The following is a 19,269-nucleotide window of genomic DNA, read 5'->3' as shown; positions in this document are numbered from 1 at the left end:
CTACTTAAAGAAAAAAACACTTTTATGGGTAACCGCCAAGTTCACACATTGTATTTTGCTAATATACATAATATATATAGAAGCATATTTCTTCATATTGAAATTTGAAATTCTTTTAGCCAAAAGCTGTGCAAAATAACTACATTTTCTACCAAAAAGGAAGTTATGTATTGTGTTTGGATTCCATGCTGGTGAATGATAGCCATGAAATAATTGACATTCTCATAATTTGTGTTAATTGTACTGGATAAACTATGACAAACGAGAGTAGATGATAAACTATGGTACCCTGGGTAAACTGATACAACTTGGGGGCACTGCCAAATATCTTCTTGCTGTTATGTGTAGCCTGAACAAGCCTTTTACCATATTCTGGTTAAATAGCCTTCTAAGCCAAATTCGTTTGCATTCAGCCAAGAGGTTGGATTGAAGGAAGGCCAGCTAATAATAAAAAATAAGGAAGCCTTAATGAACTAATTCCAGCTACCAGTAAGGTTCAGGATTAAGCAATCTCTGTATAATCAATATGGATGCTTCTATCCCTTGTTTGCCGTGTGGGCTGCCCCACCCTGTTGAGTTTGTACCTCCCTTGTTTCTGCAACGCAGATTTACTACCATTTTGCTTTCACTGACGGAGAGAACTCTCACGTGAGTCATAGCCCAGGGGTACAATCCATATTTGGCAGCTAGGCGGTGAACTGATCTAATCCTAGCATTTCCAAGTGGGTTGAACAAACTCCTCCCTTAAAACCTGGAAAGCTGCGGCCAGCCAGTTGGCCTGATTCAGCGTAATCAAGCTTTCTCAGTTGACTAGTACAATGGCTATTGGGAAGGGTTGCAACAGGGATGAGGTGGTAATATCAGGAGTAAAGAATCAGGACCGTGCATTAAGCTCCAGTTGAACCAATTTATTGCTCATGCGTAGGCCCAAGAATTTAGTCATGGTCAGCACTAAATTGGCGCTGGAGAAGAATTAGTGGAATTCAAGAGGGCTTAGACCACTTGTGAAAAGGTAAGGATTCCAGGCTGATGCTTCTCTTGACTCCACCTCTCCTCCTCCTCCAGGTACCAGAGTAAGACAATATCAGAATTGAGTTACTGAAGGATTGCAACTAATGTGATTCACGTGATAAGGTATAGCTTGTGAAAGTTGCGGAAAAATCTTTTTTTTTTTTTAACCTACTCTAGAAAATTTGGTGAATTGAACAGATCGTAATAAAATATTAGCATTTTTTTTGCTAGGAAACAATGGCGTGGCAGTTTGGTCCTTGGCTAAGCTGCTGGACTAAGACTGGGGAAACTCATTTCCTGTTCCTTCCACCTGAGTATCATTTGACCAATTGTCTTATCCTAAGGACATCTAAAATGGCTGCCAAGAGAACCGTATGGACATTTTCACAGTCCCCAGGTGTCATTGATTCAAAGGCATCCTGATTTTTTTTCAAATCATGCAAAATATTTTGTGATCTTCCATGTTATACAATACAAACATGGAATAAGTAGCTGCTTTTGAATAATCTTCTGGGACACGGATGGAGCTTCATTGTTGCAATTGCACATTTGCTTTCCAGCTATTCAAACCAATTTTAATCATATCTCAGGAAAAGGATTTTGGAGACGCTGAAATAGAATTGAAATGAAGCTAAGAAAAATCACGTAATTCTCCCCCCACCTTAATTTAGATTTGGACAAATTCAGACATGCATGGCCTCTAAAGCAATCCTTTTCAAACCATCTAGGACAGGGGTCTCCAACCTTGGCAACTTTAAGCCTGGCTGACTTCAAGTCCCTGGGAGTTGAATTAAAAAATTAAAACTTCAATTCTGGGAGTTGAAGTCCTCCAGGCTTAAAGTTGCCAAGGTTGGAGACCCCTGATCTAGGAATCTGAAATGTATTGTGAAAATGTTATTGCTTTCTTTAATAGACACTGTACTGAGTAATACGATTATCTAGTATTATCTATTGTAAAGATGTTGAAATACATCAGTAATTGCAAATTTTTCTTTTCACACATGAAAACTGGCATGTGTACCTAATACACATGACTACGCAGATACATATGAGCTCTTACTTGGAGAAATAGATGTTTCTGCGGCCTTTTTTGATTTTGGAGATACTGTCCAAGAGACGATTTGTAAATGGAAATCTTCCCTCAACATGATTAACCACAAATGCACTATAAAATGGAAGGAAAAAGCTACATTAAATAACCCCAACATCAGGCTTTGATACTCTGGATTAAGAGACACAATTAACATGACCTTTGTATATAAGGATAGTTTATTTTGTGGTGGCTTTGATCATCCCTAGAATTTTGGCAGTGGTGTGCAGCAAATTATTGGCTTAGATCAGTTGAAGTTCTCAGAATGTTTTCAGATTTGCTTTTATTTAGCATGCACAGATATACGTGCAAAAGAAAGGCAGGAGACTTGAGGGGGTGAAAGAATACCTTTATCTCAACGTTCTACCTTAAGCTTCAACCAAGAAGATATGTTTTGCTGAGTCAATAGTTTGAGCTACTGCATTTAATTTGGACGAGTCATGTGGGATCCTATTGGGATCCATCAAAATGCCTGGAGGATATGTCCTTAATGTTTACGAAGAAGGCCCTCTGTTGCATTCTTCCCAACTCCAAGGATTAGTTTGGAAAAAAAAATAGAGAAGGTTGCAGGCTTCAAAGCTAAGTATCTACAGTTGGGTCCTTGGTGTTTTTCTGAGCTTGGTTGTTGCTTGCAGACATTTCATTACCCAGGTAGGTCACATCATCAGTGCTAGAAGGGAGTATCTACTAGATTATCCAGTTAGGATCATCTTGCTAGTGCTGATTATGTTACCTAGTTGGGTTGTGAAATGGCTGAAGAAAACAGGCAAGCACCAAGGACCGAGTTCAAACCCCGAATTACAAATATTCTTTTTTATTGGTATTCTCAGTCACATTGATTTCTAAGAGGCCTTCAATTGCAGATGGCCTGAAGCATCCCGAGAATGTATAGCTGGAATCCTGGCCTTGTTTTTTTTTTATGTATGCACACCTGTTGAGAGATTAAAAAGCATAAAGATTACCTACGTAGAATCAAGTAACTGCCCTCTTTTCTATGAAAGTTTGGTCTTCTATCATTTTTGCTCTGACCAATTATAATATATAATGTAATATGCATTAATAAATGAACAAACACCCCACCCTTTTCTAGGAAGTTTAGAAGAATACATATTCTTCCAATTTTGTTATTTGCCCAGAGTTATGTCCTACGGAAAATTATTCTATATAATATAAATAAATGAACAAAATCTCCCTTCTATGAAGGTTTAGTACTTCTGCCATTTTTGTTCTTTTGGCCCAGTGCCAATTCAGAATTGGCTGGAATATAAATAGATGGATGAACCTCTTTTCTGTGAAAAGTACCACATTTTTCTATTGTTTTCCTAAACATTTTTAAAATAGCCCAGACTTGCCAGGCTGCGTGTTGTGTATATATGTATCTCAGATTTATCTACATCTATCTCTACCTATATCTATGTATGTATATTAATATGTATGTATATTAATACTACCTTCATGTACATATACAAATGTTGTATGTAGATCAGTGTCATAAACGAGCCAACCCCTCAGGTTCAAAAGAAAGACCCGGGATAAACATTCCCAAGCCCCTCCCGACCACCTCCGCCCCCGTCCCCTCAATCTACTGGGAAAGCTCGAGGCTTCCCTGCAAAGCAGGGCCCCACCTCCCGCGGCCCAGCACCCCGAAAGACCCTTTGGGGCGGCCTCCTCCCTCCAGGGGCTCCGCCGCGCTCCCCCTTCGGGCCGTCCGCGGAGGATCCGTCTCCATCTCGGGCTGCGAGGCAGGCAAGGGCGGGGAGGACCCGCCGGGCGACCCCTCCACCGCGTGGGCGACCGTCTTTCTCCGCCGAGGCCGCCGTCCGGCCTTCTCCTTCTCCCTCCCACGCCTTTATTACGCGCGGCCCGGGCGGCGGCGGCCGCCTCTTCGACAGGGCCCCGCCTCGCTCGCTTCGCTCCGCGCTGCCGGCCGGAGGGGGTTGGGTGGCGAAGCAGCCGCCGCCGCCGCCGCCGCCGCAACAGCAGCTGCCGTCTGTCTCTCTCTCTCTCTCCCTCCTCCGCCGGTCGCCGGGCTTCTCCGCCCGTTCTTGTCAGGAGGCGCCCGGCCGCGCGTGTCCTCCTCCTTCTTCCTCCTCCTCCTCCTCGGCGGCCGCCGCCGCCTCCGGGCTCCTCCGCCTCGCCGCTCCCGCAGGGCGCCGCGCTCTCGAGAGGCCGGCGGGGCTGGGCCTGCCCGGCCCAGCGGCGGCGGCGGCGGGCGGCAGGCAGGAGGAGGGCGAGGAGGAGGAGCCGCCGCTGCTGCTGCTGCCGCCGCCCCGTCGCTCTTGGGCCGGCTCGCCGTTTGATGGATCCCCGGATCGCCTGGTTCCAGCCAGAGCAGCTCGGGCCCTCGAACCGCCTGTGGATGCAGATTTGGGAGACCACGCAAGGGGTCCGCAACCTCTACTTCCAGCAGCAGCACCAGCAGCAGCAGCAACAACCACCCCAGCCGGCTGCCGCCGCCGCCGCCCCGGCCTCGTCGTCTTCCTCCTCCTCGTCCTCCTCGTGCAGCAGCAGCAGCAGCAGCTCCCCGTCGACCCCCGTGGCCGCCGCCTCTGCTTCGTCCCCCCCGCCGCCGCCCGGCATGTCCCGCGTCCCGCGTGGCAGCGACCCGCAGCCCGACTTCCTGCCGCTGGAGACCGCCGGCCTGCCCCACCACCACCACCATCATCACCATCACTACCACCAGCAGCAGCAGCCTCCCCCGCGGCGGCAGGCCTCTCCGCAGCCTCCCGCCTGGGCAGCCCGGCCCGGCGGCGTCCAAGCGAGCCCCGCTGCCCCGGGCGCGGCCTCCTCCTCCTCTTCTTCTTCCTCCGTTCCCGCCGCGTCTTCGTCGAGCTCCTCCGCCGCCGCGGGGCCTTCTCCGGCCGCCGCGGCCTCGGCTCCCCGTGCGGCTTCGCCCGCTGCTCCGGCTGCCTCGGCCGCCGCCGCTGCTGCCGCTGCGGCGGCGAGGCGGCGGCGGCCAGCAACAAGAGGAAACGGGACAACAAGGCCAGCACTTTCGGCTTCAACTGCACGCTGCTGCTGGGCCCCGCCGGGGAAAGCGGCGGGACGGCTTTGGGGAACGGGCCCTTGGGGAGGCCGCCGTGCGGGCCGGAGGAACCGGCCTACACCGGCACCCCGTGGAAGAAGACGAATTACAGCCCCGGCGTGGTGGGGTGAGGAAGGGAGCCTGGGGAAGGGACGGGGGAGGTCTTTGGGGGTAGGGCATGGGGGGCAGGAGAAGAGGGTCTTTGGAGGGAGGAGGGGGTGATGGAAGAGAGCAGAGGGGGTCTTTAGTGGGGGCTTGGGGGAAGAAGGGAGCAGAGGGGGCTTTTTTGGAGTCAGGGCTTGGGGGAGAGGAGAGGGGGTCTTTGGAGGCAGGAGGGGTGGGGGGAAGGGAGCAGAGGGGGTCTTTGGGGGCAGGACATGGGGGACAGGAGAGGGTCTTTTGGAGGCAGGACTTGGAGGGAGGCAAGGGGAAGGGGGGGCTCTTTGGAATAGCACTTGGGCTGGAAGTAAGGAGGGGGTCTTCGAGGTCAGGACTTAGGAGGGGAGGACGGGACAGGTGAGGGGGCTGTTAAGGAGTCAGGGCTTGGGGGGAGGAGAGGGGGTCTTTGGAGGCAGGAGGGGGTGGGGGAAGGGAGCAGAGGGGAGATCTATGGGGAAAGATCCGTGTTTTAGTCCGCAATGGGGGTGTATAGTAAATGGGGAGGAGATGGGGTGGCCAGCCAAGGTTATTGCACCTTGTCCCAGAAAGTTGAGCTATCAGCATCTTAGGGGGTGGCAGTACAAAGGGTTTTTGTTTTGTTTTTTGAAATGTGGATTGCAGGGATTGTCCGGGATCTGCAGGTGTTCAGGGCCAGGGGCTGCAGGGGTGACCCCTTGGCCTTCTGTGGAGGGTTTTTCTCTGGCTTGTTTTATGGTTTCAAGACTGGAGAAGGTTGAGTCTCAAGGATGGACTGAAGAAAGGAACCAGAATGGGGCCTTGAGGGGCCATCCCCTAGAGTAGACCAGATTGGACATTTTTCTGGGGGCGGAGGAGCGGGGTGGGGGTGGGGTGGCGGTTTGAGATGCCCCTTTTGCATCTGGTTCAAACCAACAGAGGTTTGGATGCTTTTTGGGAAGTGAGGCCTGTCAATCAGCAAAGGCTTGGGCAGAATTGGTTATGGATCAGGAAGGATCTGTGTCGAATTTGTGGCATAAAGTTACTGGTTGGGGGTGGGGGGCATCTAGAGATAATTCGGGTGGTTGTAGGTTGCTTTAAGAGCCTCACCCCATCGGGCTGGAATGTGGATAAATAGGGTGACACGATGGTGAAGCACATAAGGGATAATCTGAAGGTGCTTGGCTACCCTGGGCCAGAAGCACATGGTCTGAGAAGAAAGGCACACTTTACCTGTCATGATTTACCTCCTCCCCCGCTGTTAATGTTGGTTGTGCAAAGATGCGCTTTGACCTTTACACAGTTTGTATTCCTGTAATAGTGTTACGTAGATATTTCCCAGGTCACACTATTGTGGTTGCTTTGGCTCTCTGCACACCGAAGAAAGGAGGAGGGGGTCATTAAGAAGCTTAAGTAGACTCAGGCTTTTCACGGAAGGGGGGAGAATGCATGTGTACGTTTTGAAATTAGACAGGAACAGATCCACTTATTCTACGGAAGTGCACAATCAGGTCGGCGGCGTCTTCTGATCTTTCAACTCTTGAGCACCTCCCAGTGCGGTCGAAACATGTGTTTCAGTGCATGGAAGTGCACAAAAGACACCTGGCCTGTGCATTCAGTGGAGGTGGAATTCTTGTGTGCGTAATGACCTTCTTGAGTTGGCCATTGCAAAGGTAAATTTATAATATATGTGCTTTTGTCTTTCTCAACAATAATCTTTGTCACTGGTTGTGTCAGATTATTCAGGATCCCAGGGTCTTTCTGAATACAAATGCACCTTTGCAGGGTGTGGAAGGAAGGCTTCTGAACACAGCTGATGCACAAACTCTTCGGTGGAAGGTTGCACTTAATTTAACAAATATAATATTATATATAACCTATTAACAAAGGTTAAAGGGGTCTTACCGTGTTTCAGATGTGTATTGTCTTTTCCTTGTTGTATTCTCATTCCTTCAGCAAATTATGTGAGGGTGTTTTTATTTTGATCAGAAGGAGATTGTGCGGCTTGTGCATTGTCGGTTGGCATCAGTTTAACAGCATCAAAATGGGATTTTATATTGTAGGGAGCGCTTTTGTAATGATAAATGTCAAATTTGTCAACGTTCCATTCTTTGGAGATTGTTGGAGAGTTTCAAGGCAGCTTTTTTTTTTTTTGTATAATTCATGTATTTTGTTTTTCGTTTTTAAAAACTGCAGTGTTCATTCTCCAATTTTTCCTTTATATTATATTTATTATATTTATTATATTATATTATATTATATTATATTATATTATATTATATTATATTATATTATATTATATTATATTATATTATATTATATTATATTTATTATATTATATTTATTATATTATATTATATTATTATATTATATTATATTATATTTATTTATTATATGTATTATATTATATTATTATATTATATTATATTATATTATATTATATTATATTATATTTATTATATTATATTATTATAATATTATTATATTATATTGTTATATTATATTTATTATATTTATTATATTATATTTATTATATTATATTTATTATATTATATTTATTATATTATATTATATTTATTTTATTTACCATCCAATGCCCAACCAGAAGCCTATTTCACTGCATTGTGGACCAGGCTACGATGGAAATAATGGAACTTAATTGTCCTTAAATTTTTCACTGGTCTGTATAAACTATTCAAGTGAAAGAATAGAATTCCTCATACAGCAGGAAACCATAATAGGGTATTTTATTATTAGATGTTATTTAAATGGGCTTCAAAAATACCATTTTCTTTTAGTATGTTCCACTGTTTTTGTAATCACATAATACCAGAAATTAGTTTGATATATTAAACTAACTTGATAATGTCCTTATTTATTTAACACAGTAGAGTAACCCAGCCATAACGTCTTTGCATCTGCGAGAACCTGGCTACTGTGGTTTATTCATCTAACACGGGTTAAATCTTTAGCTTAGCATGATTTGTGAATGCAACAGATGGCTGTGTTTGTGTGTAGCCAGTAGGGTGAAAGCAGAAATTTGTAACTCTGCAACTTTAGAGGATGAAATGAGGATTTAATCATACTGTAGTTAGGCTACATCTGAATATGATGCTGATCAGGGAAATAGTAAAGCAGCTAAGGTTTATTTGCCAGCTACATGCCTGTGAATGCAGCTGTAGCTAAAACTGGCTCCTTTTAAAGATGTCACATCATGCCATAATTCTGTTAAATGATTATTTCTGGCTGAAAGTGGTTCCATTCACATAATTTCCCTTTTCTGGTAAGGCTGGTGTTGAAAGTCTTTTAATTGAACCGAATCAATAGAGATTGGAAACAAAAGTAAACTTTGTTAAATAATGGGTTAGCCTTCAGTATATTGTAATAAAATTATGGAATGTGTCTTTTAAATGATTTGGAGCATTAAAAAAGCAATAATTGTATGGTTAGATTTACCTACTGGATTAAGTAATTAATGAGGTTGTTTCATGTGCTGGTTGCCTTCAGTTAGTAATAGTGTATTATGGAGTGTCCAACCTTGGCAACTTTAAGACTTGTGGACTTCAACTCCCAGAATTCCCCATCTAGATTTACACTAAGTTATACTTCTCATTTGATATGGATCACCTGACAATATGCCTCCCAGACTTTTAGCATAGATTTTGTGCTGTTACTTATGATCCTGTTTTAGCAGAGATGCCAGAAACTGGCTTTGGGAACATGTACTGTACATCATATATCAAAATGATTTCCTACTTAATCATCAGTAGTTGATAAAAAGTTCTTGTCTCATCTTGAAACTGCAATTTGTCTAGTTAACTCAAGAAAGTGTATTTTTCCCATGGTCAGAGTCCAGAAGCTTGGCTTATGTAACACATTAAGCTACAGTTTGCTTTAGTTAATTGAATAGACCTCAAGTACCTAGGTTTGCACAACGCATTCAGCCTAAATGAGACCACCTTATGGCTAAGTTTAATGTGTGATAACAAGTTAAGCAGCCATTAAAATACAGCTTCTTCACGCTAGTTCAAAATGATAAGAGTTACAGGGTCCTGCACTATTATGTTTAATAAGAAAGATCTTTAAAGCTCATATCACTTTGTAACTAATATAAAGCATTTTCCTGCAGTTAAACAAGTAAGCCAGTTGTAGACACAGTGATAAAACTTTTTTTTTCCCACCCAGAACTACAAAAGCCTTTCAGCGATGTTGTTCTTGGTTTTTCCACTTGATTCTTGCATAATTGTCTAATCTCAGTTTTTTTTGTTCCAAGGTGTTACAGATTAAATGTGGAAGAGGTTCGGAGAGCAGTGTTAATTGATTTAACACATGCCCAAACTTGTAAAAATTCTAAATGGAGGCCACAGCTAACGGCACTTACATATTATACAGTTCAGTGAAGAAATTAATAAAGGATTCACTTTGCAACAGCTCATTCTCCGATCCGTATACAAAATAATCTTTGTATTTAAAAAAAGGAACCTTTTCAGGTGATTTATGCAACATGCAAATTTTGTCACCATTATGGTTGTCTTTAATAGGTGTGCAGTAAACCCAGTATTAATGTGTGTGCATATATGCACGTTGCAAGCAGGGGCCATTTCTTACCTTTGAACTTGTACTTTGGTTGTTGACAGCAAAAGCAGAAAAAGAAATAAAATATCTCAAAAATGGAAATGGCAGTTGAAGGAAGGCAGGGAGCAAAGTCTGGAATTGCAGGCGTTTGAGCTCGCCTGACTGAAAAGCAACAAGTCTAGTTATAGGCGTCATTATGTGAAACAACACTCTTGTTATCACCCTGGCCACAGTTTTCTTCTGAAAGAAGACCATCCTTGGCCAAAAGAGTTCTAGCTAGCTTGCCTGGATCACGAAAGAAAAGGCTGCATTTGACTGAATGGAAGGATGTTTTATTTTCTGTCGCTCAATTTTTATTGGCTTTGCCTTGAGGATGGGCTGGTATCCCATTCCGGAAAAATAAGACCAGCATAGATCCTGGCTTCCTTCTGTAGGCTGGATTTGATCTGGTGTGAAGGCTTCACGTGTTCTACAAAAACACAGCCTTTGCCAGTTGTGACGTACGACCACCACAGAATTCAAAATTCATGCTCATGTAAGAAGCGAGACGTTTCTTACATGAGCATCTTTTCTTGCCCCGGTCATTAAGCAAATCACTTCAGGAGTTAAGGTAGTAGCTCGGTTGTGAAGGCTTCCCCATTGACTTTGCTTGTCAAAAGGTCGCAAAAGCGGGTCACGGGAATGCTGCAAACGTCGTAAATATGAGTCATTTGCCAAGTGTCTCAGTTTTGATGATGTGACTGCAACGGTCGTAAGCGTGAGAAATGGTCAAAAGTCACATATTCAAGTGCCACCGTAACTTTGGTCACTAAATGAACTATTGTAAGTCAGGGACCATCTATAGTAGTTTTACACCTTTTTTCCCCAATCGAACATTCTTTTATTATGTGGCGATTCCTCAAATAAAATGTCACGATCCAGCCCCCAACGTTGTATTTTTGAAGTAGGAAGCATGCTAAAAAGAAAAAGGAAGAAAAGATGGCCATTCCCACATAGATATCTCAACAGATGGTGGGGATTATTCTTTCACATCATGTTTCAAGAGAATATTGCAATGCCAAGGAAGTCAAATTATGTACTATTAATGTTCCATTAGTGTGTTTGAGAGAACACTTAATTTGTGATTGATTTAATACCCGTGCCAGTCCCCATATAACAATGTTGTTTCGCTGATAAGGGAATACTTATCATAACCTTGGCCCTTGTGGGCATACAGAGAAGTACAGAATTAATAGTTAAATCTTGTTCTGGGTAGTAATTGGGGAGCTTGTTTTAAAATTTGCCTAACGGAATCCTTTGCAGGACATTTCCATTGACCAACTGTATCTCTCTTGTACCTTCTTAGATTCTTCCGTTCTTGCTACAAATTGGAAGGGATATTTCACTTTGTTCCCATATCCAGTTCTTTATTATCCAAGGAATCCTGTATTCAGTTCTTTGCCTACTGAATGTTCTGTCTTTAGAATAATGGAGAGGTTTGGGGATTAAAATCTCCAAAAGCATTGTGAAACGTTTAGGTATTACGTATCCTCTCCTTATCGTTCTGGTTTGTTACTCTTTTGATTTTTAAAAATTCGATGAACATCATTTGGTGGAGAGAAATTTGACTTTTTGGCAACCTGTATTTCCCACAGTGAAAGGAGCTAGGGTTGAATTGATGAAATATTAAGTGAATGGGTGTGTGTGTGTACACATTCACATACACGTATTTATTTGGTCTCTGGTCAGAGCGACAACAAGTAAGCTACAGAATTTAACCTTTCTTACCTGGATTCTTTCATAGTCTAAATTTTGAACCTAGCCGGCAAGAAAATAAAATGCTTCCTTAATATAAATTAAATAAAAATTAAATAAAAAATGAAAACAAATAAAAATTTGCAGTCACATCAGTGGGGAAATAGGTAGGGTGGGGAGATAGGCAGGTGATGGATGATTGTCGTGTTGTATTAAGTCCTCAAAAATCCTGAATTCTATTTCGCAGGATTTAAAAGTAAGGCGCTAGCATCTAGTGCCCACACTTTTTAATTAATTAATTAATTATATATAGCATTCAGCTTTGTTCGGGTATTTTCCCACGTCATTGTAGTTGTGCTTTTAAAGTTGTAGCAACGTTTCGGCAGAATCTCATCTGCCATCATCAGGCTTCTGTAATGATGGCAGATGAGATTCTGCCGAAACGTTGCTACAACTTTAAAAGCACAACTACAATGACGTGGGAAAATACCCAAACAAAGCTGAATGCCATACATGTAAGTACCCGCGAAAACTTAAGAAAACAAATTTATTTATTTATTTATTTATTTATTTATTTATTTATTTATTTATTTATTTATTTATTTATTTGGGACTCTTCTGTCCTAGCTCAAAGAAGAGGGTAGAGGTTAGATCTGGATTTATTAAATCCATGGATGATTTGCAGTAAATTGGCGAGGATATCTCATCCCAACTGCTTAAAAATAGCAGCAGCAAAATGAGATACACATCAATCTTCCACCTCTCCTTTCCTAAATCACATCAGTGAGATGAAGGAATAAATCTGGAAGTCAGGTGTAAATTCTGTGTTCCTTTTCTTTTTTTAAAGAACCTTAGTCTGGCCCGACTTTCATTCTATGTTCTTTTGCATTAGGCTCTGGTTGATGGTTCTGCTACTTGTAGCTGAAATTAAAAAAAAAATAAAACAGTCCGGAAGGTACCCATTTTTATTGTCATGCCTTGTGTTCACTGATTGTTGTGGGGCAGGGTTTGAGCTCTGTGGTCCATCGAGCATTGCTGTGATTGATAATTCTCAGGCTGTTGTGCTTTGCTGGCAGCCTGTGCAGACGGCAGTGGAATCGGACAGTGGGGAAGAACGGGGACCAGTCCGGGAGTCTGGGGAGGCCTCGGACAAGGGTCCTACATCCGATGCAGGGATGGGGCCAGGACCACCTGGAAGTGAGGTGCTGACTCCGGAATCTCCGGAGTCTGGCAGCAGCGAGGCAGAGGAGCAAGGGGAGCCTGTTCCCAATGTGTGTGTGCACAGAGCTGCTAGAAGGCAAGAGCAGCTGAGACAAGGGGGGACTTGGGAGCGAGGCTTGGAGGTGATTGGCCCCTCCCCTAAGGTATAAAGGAGGTGCAAAAGTAGAGAAACCTTTGCAGGAAGCAAAGTTCACTCTGTTCGGATTAAACCTTGAAGCTCTGTGTGGACTTTGTACTTCGGTTGGTTTTTTTTTTTCCAGTTCATTTGGCACTGAGCAGCAATTCAAAGGAGAGAAAGGTGGGTGCTTATCTCGAGCAACTGTTTGGGACTCATTCCAGGCTGGGAATGAACAATAATTCCCAGCGTTGAAATAAAGAGTTATTTTGACTAAGCGCATGCTTAATTATGGTCTCAGGAAGCCTGGGTCAGAACGCAGGTTCTCCAGATCTTCAGTACCCCCACTGGAGCTGTTTGAGATGGGGTAGGTCGACATAGTGCAGGAAACAGGCTAGAATTATGTACAGGTGGTCTTCAACTTAACCACCACAACTGAGCCCAAAATTTCCATTGCTAAGCGTGACAGCCGTTAAGTGAGTTTTGCCACGTTTCTTGCCACGGTTTTTAAGTGAGTCACACAGTTGTTGAGTGACTCTGACTTCCCCACTGAGTTTGCTTGTCAGGAAGGTCCCAAAAAGCAATCACCTGACCCTGAGACATTCCAGCCATCATAAATATGAGCCAGTTGCTGAGCATTCGAACTTTGATCCCATGACCCTGGGGTCATAAGTGTGAAAAACGTCCACAAATTGCTTTTTTTCCAGTGCCATCAGAACTCGGAAGAGTCCTTAAATGGATTGTTGTATGTCACATTTCTTGCTTTCTGGCTGAACTATCTCTCCGAATGGGTGTTGGTCCTTCTATTTTATTTATGGTGGTTGCCTTTTCGTTCTGAAATAATTCCATTTATGCTGAGGGAGATTGCCTGTTCTTCACGATGCTGTAATAATAGAGGCAATATAAAACATTTTTTTCTCTCTTCAGTCTGTGAAACTTTCTAGCTTTGAGATAAATGAAAGGCCAGGGCCGTAAACCACGAAGTTGCTTCGTTCCCCAATTTGTTTGCTGTCCTAGGACAGTGACAGCTAACCTTTTTGTTGTTGTGTGCCGAAAATTGGACACACAAGGAATTTGTCTTGGTGCAGATGCTCTCTGTACATAAAATAAAAGATACATTCATTAAGAATCAAGAATCATCAGGTCCAACACTTAATAATAGTCATAGGGTACAATCAACAATCTAATCATACTAGGAAACAGTCAATATAAAAATAAATAAATAAAATTAAAAAATGCATGCATGTGTACGCGCATGCCTCCCTGCACCCATAATGTAATGCGTGCACGACTCACAGCGCTCCCCCTGCGCATGTGCGCGCGATCCCCCCCGTGTGACCCCCGCCTCCCTGCACATGTGCGCATGATCCCCCCCATGTTCCCCCGCCCCCTGCACATGCCTGCGTGAGCCACCCACACTACTGCCCTCCCTACGCATGCACATGCATCTCCCGCATTCACCCTGCGCATGCGCGGCAGATACCCGAAAATCACTTGGCTGGCGGGAGGCACATGCACAGTAGAACTGAGCTGGGCTGACGGCCCATGTGCCGGCAGAGATGGCTCTGCGTGCCACTTCCAACACACGTGCCATAGGTTCGCCATCACGGTCCTAGGATGTTGCTCGCCCTTTTCTTTATCCTGCGACCTTTTGTAAAGTCCTGGTTAATCCTTGCAACTTCACCTTGTCCCCTGTTGCCTGGATGGCAGGCTGATGTTAACACATGTGTGGGAAAGGGCGGGATTCGGTCTCAGCCCTCCCAGACTGAAGTTCACACAAACGGCCCCGTTCGGTTGCAGGGGCTCCTGGTTGCTACTCAGCTTTTGACCCTTGTGTAAGTTGACATAACCGTACAGGTGTGTCCTCTTCGGCTTTTGTTACGAACAAAAAAGGTAGTCCTCGACTTAGCGTCCACCAGTTTTCTTGCTAAGCGAGACATTGGTGAAGTGGGTTTTGTCCCCATTTTACGGCTTTCCTTGCCTCGGTTGTTAAGCGAATTGCTACGGCTCTTAAGTAAGTAACCCGGTTGTTAAGTGAATAGGGCTTGCCCATTGACTTTGCTCGTCAGAAGGTCGCAAAAGCAGATCACGTGACATCCCCCCAGGACGCTGCAACCGTCATAAATACGAACCAGTTGCCAAGCATCTGGATTTTGATCACCTGACCCTCCGGGATGCTGCCACGGTCGTAAGTGTGAAAAATGGTCATGTGCCTTTGTAACTTTGAATGTTCCCTAAACGAGCTGTAGTAAGTTTACCTGTACTACCCCTGTAGGTGTCTACCTGCAGTTCGTCAGGTGTTGCAGAACTAGTTTCCTGACAGAACAATTATCAGTAGAACAACTTGCCTCCAGAAGTTGCAAATGCTCCAACACTGGACATTTTTAAGAGGAGATTGGACAACCAATTGTCTGAAATGGCATAGAGTTTCCCGCCTCAGCAGGGGGTTGGACTAGAAGACCTCCAAGGCCCCTTCCAACTCTGTTATTCCGTTCTATGAATACACTTTTTGGGGGGACAAAGCACTGGAGGGTACAGTGGCTATCCAGTTTAGAGCAGACTTGATAAGGTAAAGGTTCCCCTTGCACATCCATGCTAGTAGTTTCTGGCTCTAGGGGGCGGAGATGTGATGCAGAGGACCCCGAGGAGTCTGTGCCCAGAACACATGCGCGCAGGGCTGCTCGAAGGAAAGAGCAGCTGCAGCAGCACGGTTGACTCAGGAGTAAGGCTGCAAGGTGATGGCCGCTCCCTTAAGGGATAAAAGCCAGCCCTCAAAAGTGGGATTCTTTGCAGGAAGCAATGAAGTTCTTGCCCTTCAAGTTTTGTGGAAGTTCGGACTATCCCGGTTTGTGTTTGGAGACTTTTGGTTCTGAATATTCCCGTGCAATTTAATCTGGTGTTCTTGGCAGCCTTGCACAACCTTGTTCTTATCTGGGACAATTAGTTTTAATAACAGTTTTACACTGAATGAATGGAATTCACAGAGAAGCATTAAAAAATTTTGCTTTTATCTTTGGTGTTTGTTTGCTTGGAATGAGGCATGGGTCAGAACAACAAACAAACAACCCCAATTACTGTGGGAGTCTTATAATTCAGTGTTTGCTCCTTGTTACTACCTTAACCAAATCTGCTTATCAGAAAGCCTTATCTACATTTGAGACTGGCCGTAAGTCGGCAGTACGTTAATCCTGGACGTTGAAATCCATCCATTTTAAAAGGGGTTGGGGATTGGGAGATGCGGGTTTAAGGCCCACTGTACATCACGAGAGAGACCTGCAGACACAAATTCCTCCTCTTCCCCCCACCCCACCTCACCCCCAAACCAATCCTTGTAATCATGTCACTGTCGAACGTATCTCAAAAGACATCATAAATATAATTGAGGGCAGGTTGGCCTCTTTATACAGGATGCCGCCTGCATTTATCGGAGCGGTTAATATTAACTATTAATGTCAACATGGTGTGCTGTTGCTATTCCGGGGCTTTCTCGGGAGGGAGAGCAGTGTTTTGCTGATATTCAGGATGTCGTCCCCAAGTGACAGTGTGGGTTGCCTGTTTGGGTCTTCACATATGTGTTGTGGTTCGCTGGCAGCCGATGCATCCGTTAGTGGAGTCGGACAGAGAAGAAGAAAGGGGACCAGTCGGAGTCTGGGGATGCCTCGGACGAGGGTCCTGCGTCAGATACAGGGATGGGGCCAGGACTATCTGGGAGTGGGGTGCTGCCTTCGGGGCCTTTGGAGTCTGGCAGCAGCGAAGCGGAGGACCCAGGGGAGCCTGTTCCAAGTGGGCATGTGCGTAGAGCTGCTAGAAGGCAAGAGCAGCTGAAACAGGAGGGGCGACTCGGAAGTAAGGCCGGGAGGTGATTGCTCCTCCCATAAGGGATAAAAGTCAGACCTCAATGACGAAGTCTTTGCAGGAAGAAAAGAATTTTGATAGATTTCAAGTCCTCCTTGAAGCTCTGTGTATACTGGTTGGTTTTTCTTGGTACTTCGGGTGGTTTCTGTTATAATTAATTTGGATACTTCTGTTTTTGGCAGTGTTCCACAGCACTGAAAGGCGTGTGCTTATCTTGGGGAACTGTTTAAGATTAGTTCTGGCTGGAAATGAAAGTAATTCCCGGTGTTGCATTAAAATAGGTTTCGCTTCTAAAACAAGTTTGTGTTTCATTACATTTGACGAAGCTTGGGTCAGAACAGTCTGCAGCCTGAAATTATGGTTCGGCCCCCATCTTAACTGCCCCGTGTAATCTGCTAAACCAGTGGTCCCCAACCTTCCTGGTTTTATGGATGGCGGAAGTAGGGAGAGACAAAATGGTTCTGTGAGAGCAGCAGGCGTTCATGTTTGCCGCTCACAAAATGGAGCTTTATGTGTGCACACAAGTACCCACTGCTTGCATGGCCTGGTTCTGAACAGGCTGTGGCCCATTGGTGGGCTGCAGCCCAGGAGTTGGGGACCCCTGTGCTAAACTGTCCTAATCAACAAGAAAATGAGGGGTTCTTGATGTTCTCTTGGTTGTTTTTTTTGCAGACGTTTCATTACCCATTTGGATAACATCATCAGTGCTACATCCTCATTTAGCACTGATGATGTTGCCCAGTTGGGTAATGAAACATCTGCGAGGAAACAACCCCACCCCCATTTCAACCCTGAGCTACAAATATTCTCATTTTATCAGCAACAAGGAAGTTGTTTGCACGCTGCCTGTGTTTGAAGTGTACTCCATGTCCTTCCTCTCTCACCATCGATCATTTGCGTCTAAATCTATCAGCCTTCGAGGTAAATCAGGTCAGGAAACAGGCCCGGCAAGAAATACTAGATCCCTTATTTTATTGATTCAGCTGATCGTCTTTGACTTAGAACCATTCGCTTAGCAACCACTCGAAGTTAACTGGGACAAAGAAGAAGTAGAGTCAGACATAACAAGTTTAAGAACCGCCTTGATTAGCAATGGAAATTGTGATTGTAAATTGAGGACTATCTATGGTACCAATTCTGTGAAAGCCTCTGACATCATTTCCCCTTCCTTTCCTCTTAGACCAAAGAGCATCAAGATGGGGCCATCTTGAGTTTCTTCCTCACCCTTTTCCTTTTTTTCTTGGGCAACTTATTTTCTTCAAGGCCGTCTCTCCCAATACCTCCAGGCTCCTCCTCACCTCGGTTTTTCTTCTTTTCCGTTTCTGTGCCGCAGAACAGATGGCCCAAGAGAACCTGGGGGTGGCAGGAGTATTAAACAGCTGCCTCTTCCAGCCTGTTGTTTCTCTCCTACCAATGTATCACGAGGTTAAGGCTGGCTTGGGATTTCCTTCCGGGCCCTCAGATGCATTTTTTTAATAGGACGGGACATAAAAACTCCCACCGAGTTTGATTAAAATGCTTTCTGAGTAAGCCTACAAAAAGCCACAGAGAAAAGTCTTCCCCCTTTCCTCGTGGTTATATAATTTTGCTAACTCAGCTCTTTTTTTATTATTATTATTCAGCCTTCACGAAGAAATCAATGACTTCTACAAGTACATGTCTCCTCGACCCGAAGAAGAAAGGATGCGGATGGAGGTGGTGAACAGGATAGAAAACGTAATAAAGGAACTCTGGCCCAATGCGGATGTAAGTTTGGCAAACTCTTTAACTCAGTCGCTGAAGACTTTGCTGTTTCTTGTACAATGGTTGTAGACTTTAGATGGCGTCCAACGTATTAAAGACAGAAACGCCACCATTCTGCAGTTTTTTTTAAAAAAAGAAAACCATGCAGTCTTTATTGTACGTTTGCATAACTTCAGTCTGCTCTGGTTTACATTTTCGTCTCGGTCACCCAGGGATCAGGGGAAACAAACTCTTATCGATAAAGAGACTTCCAGGTTTCCTTGTCCAATTAACCTGCAAGATTGATGCCCTAAATCTTGGGCACTTTAAGACTTTGTGGACTTCAACTCCCAGAATTCCCCAGCCAGCCATGTCAAACAATATCAGCAGGAAGTAAGTTTTGGGATGAGTTTGCACCTTGTATTAAACCAGGGGTCTCCAACTTTGACCCCAGCGTGGCTGGCTGAGGAATCCTAGGGCTTGAAATCCTCAACTCTTAAAATGGGCCAGGTTGGACACTCCTGCCATGAAACTGTTGCCCGTTCTAGATCAGCCAGTCTCTTTGGACTTTCAGATTCCGTTTCCCTCTTGCATTCCTGACTGGTCCGTTCCCCTCAACAATTCATCGTGTGGGAAGGGAGACCAGAAAGAAAGAAAGGGAAAGGGAACTGGAACCCTCCCAACATAACCTTATAAAGCAAACACATCGCTGACATTTTTTGGCTCCGATGAGCTTTGGAGCCAGATCAGTGACCGAAATAATTTGCCAAAGGGCAACGTGTAAACCATGTAAGCAAAGTTCACAGA

At 44.4% G+C, this 19,269-nt stretch overlaps 1 protein-coding gene and 1 long non-coding RNA gene across 4 annotated transcripts in view; one reads left to right on the top strand and one right to left on the bottom strand.

The window, feature by feature from the left end:
* Positions 1–20: 20 nt before the first annotated feature.
* Positions 21–4,003, bottom strand: LOC148129813 (uncharacterized). Its single transcript, XR_015750624.1, has 3 exons — positions 3,727–4,003; positions 2,072–2,176; positions 21–1,620 (listed from the first exon to the last, which is right to left on the bottom strand). It is a non-coding gene; the product is annotated as an uncharacterized LOC148129813 (long non-coding RNA).
* A 61-nt stretch (positions 4,004–4,064) lies between these two features.
* Positions 4,065–19,269, top strand: part of TENT4B (terminal nucleotidyltransferase 4B) — a 31,449-nt gene continuing 16,244 nt past the window's right edge. The window contains exons 1-3 of one of the 3 annotated variants that reach the window (XM_087971478.1): positions 4,401–5,015; positions 5,048–5,253; positions 18,363–18,486. In XM_087971478.1, the coding sequence (XP_087827604.1) occupies positions 4,401–5,015; positions 5,048–5,253; positions 18,363–18,486 (945 nt within the window). Of the gene's footprint in view, positions 5,254–6,585; positions 6,914–18,362; positions 18,487–19,269 lie in introns of those variants that run through there. The other 2 variants (XM_026675888.2, XM_087971477.1) reach the window with 2 other exon arrangements.

This window comes from Notechis scutatus, chromosome 9 (genome assembly GCF_049901735.1).
Source record: "Notechis scutatus isolate UNSWTSFEM ecotype Mainland chromosome 9, rNotScu1.2, whole genome shotgun sequence".
Classification (NCBI taxonomy): Eukaryota; Metazoa; Chordata; class Lepidosauria; order Squamata; family Elapidae; genus Notechis; species Notechis scutatus.
This window is presented reverse-complemented; position numbering and strand designations above follow the sequence as displayed.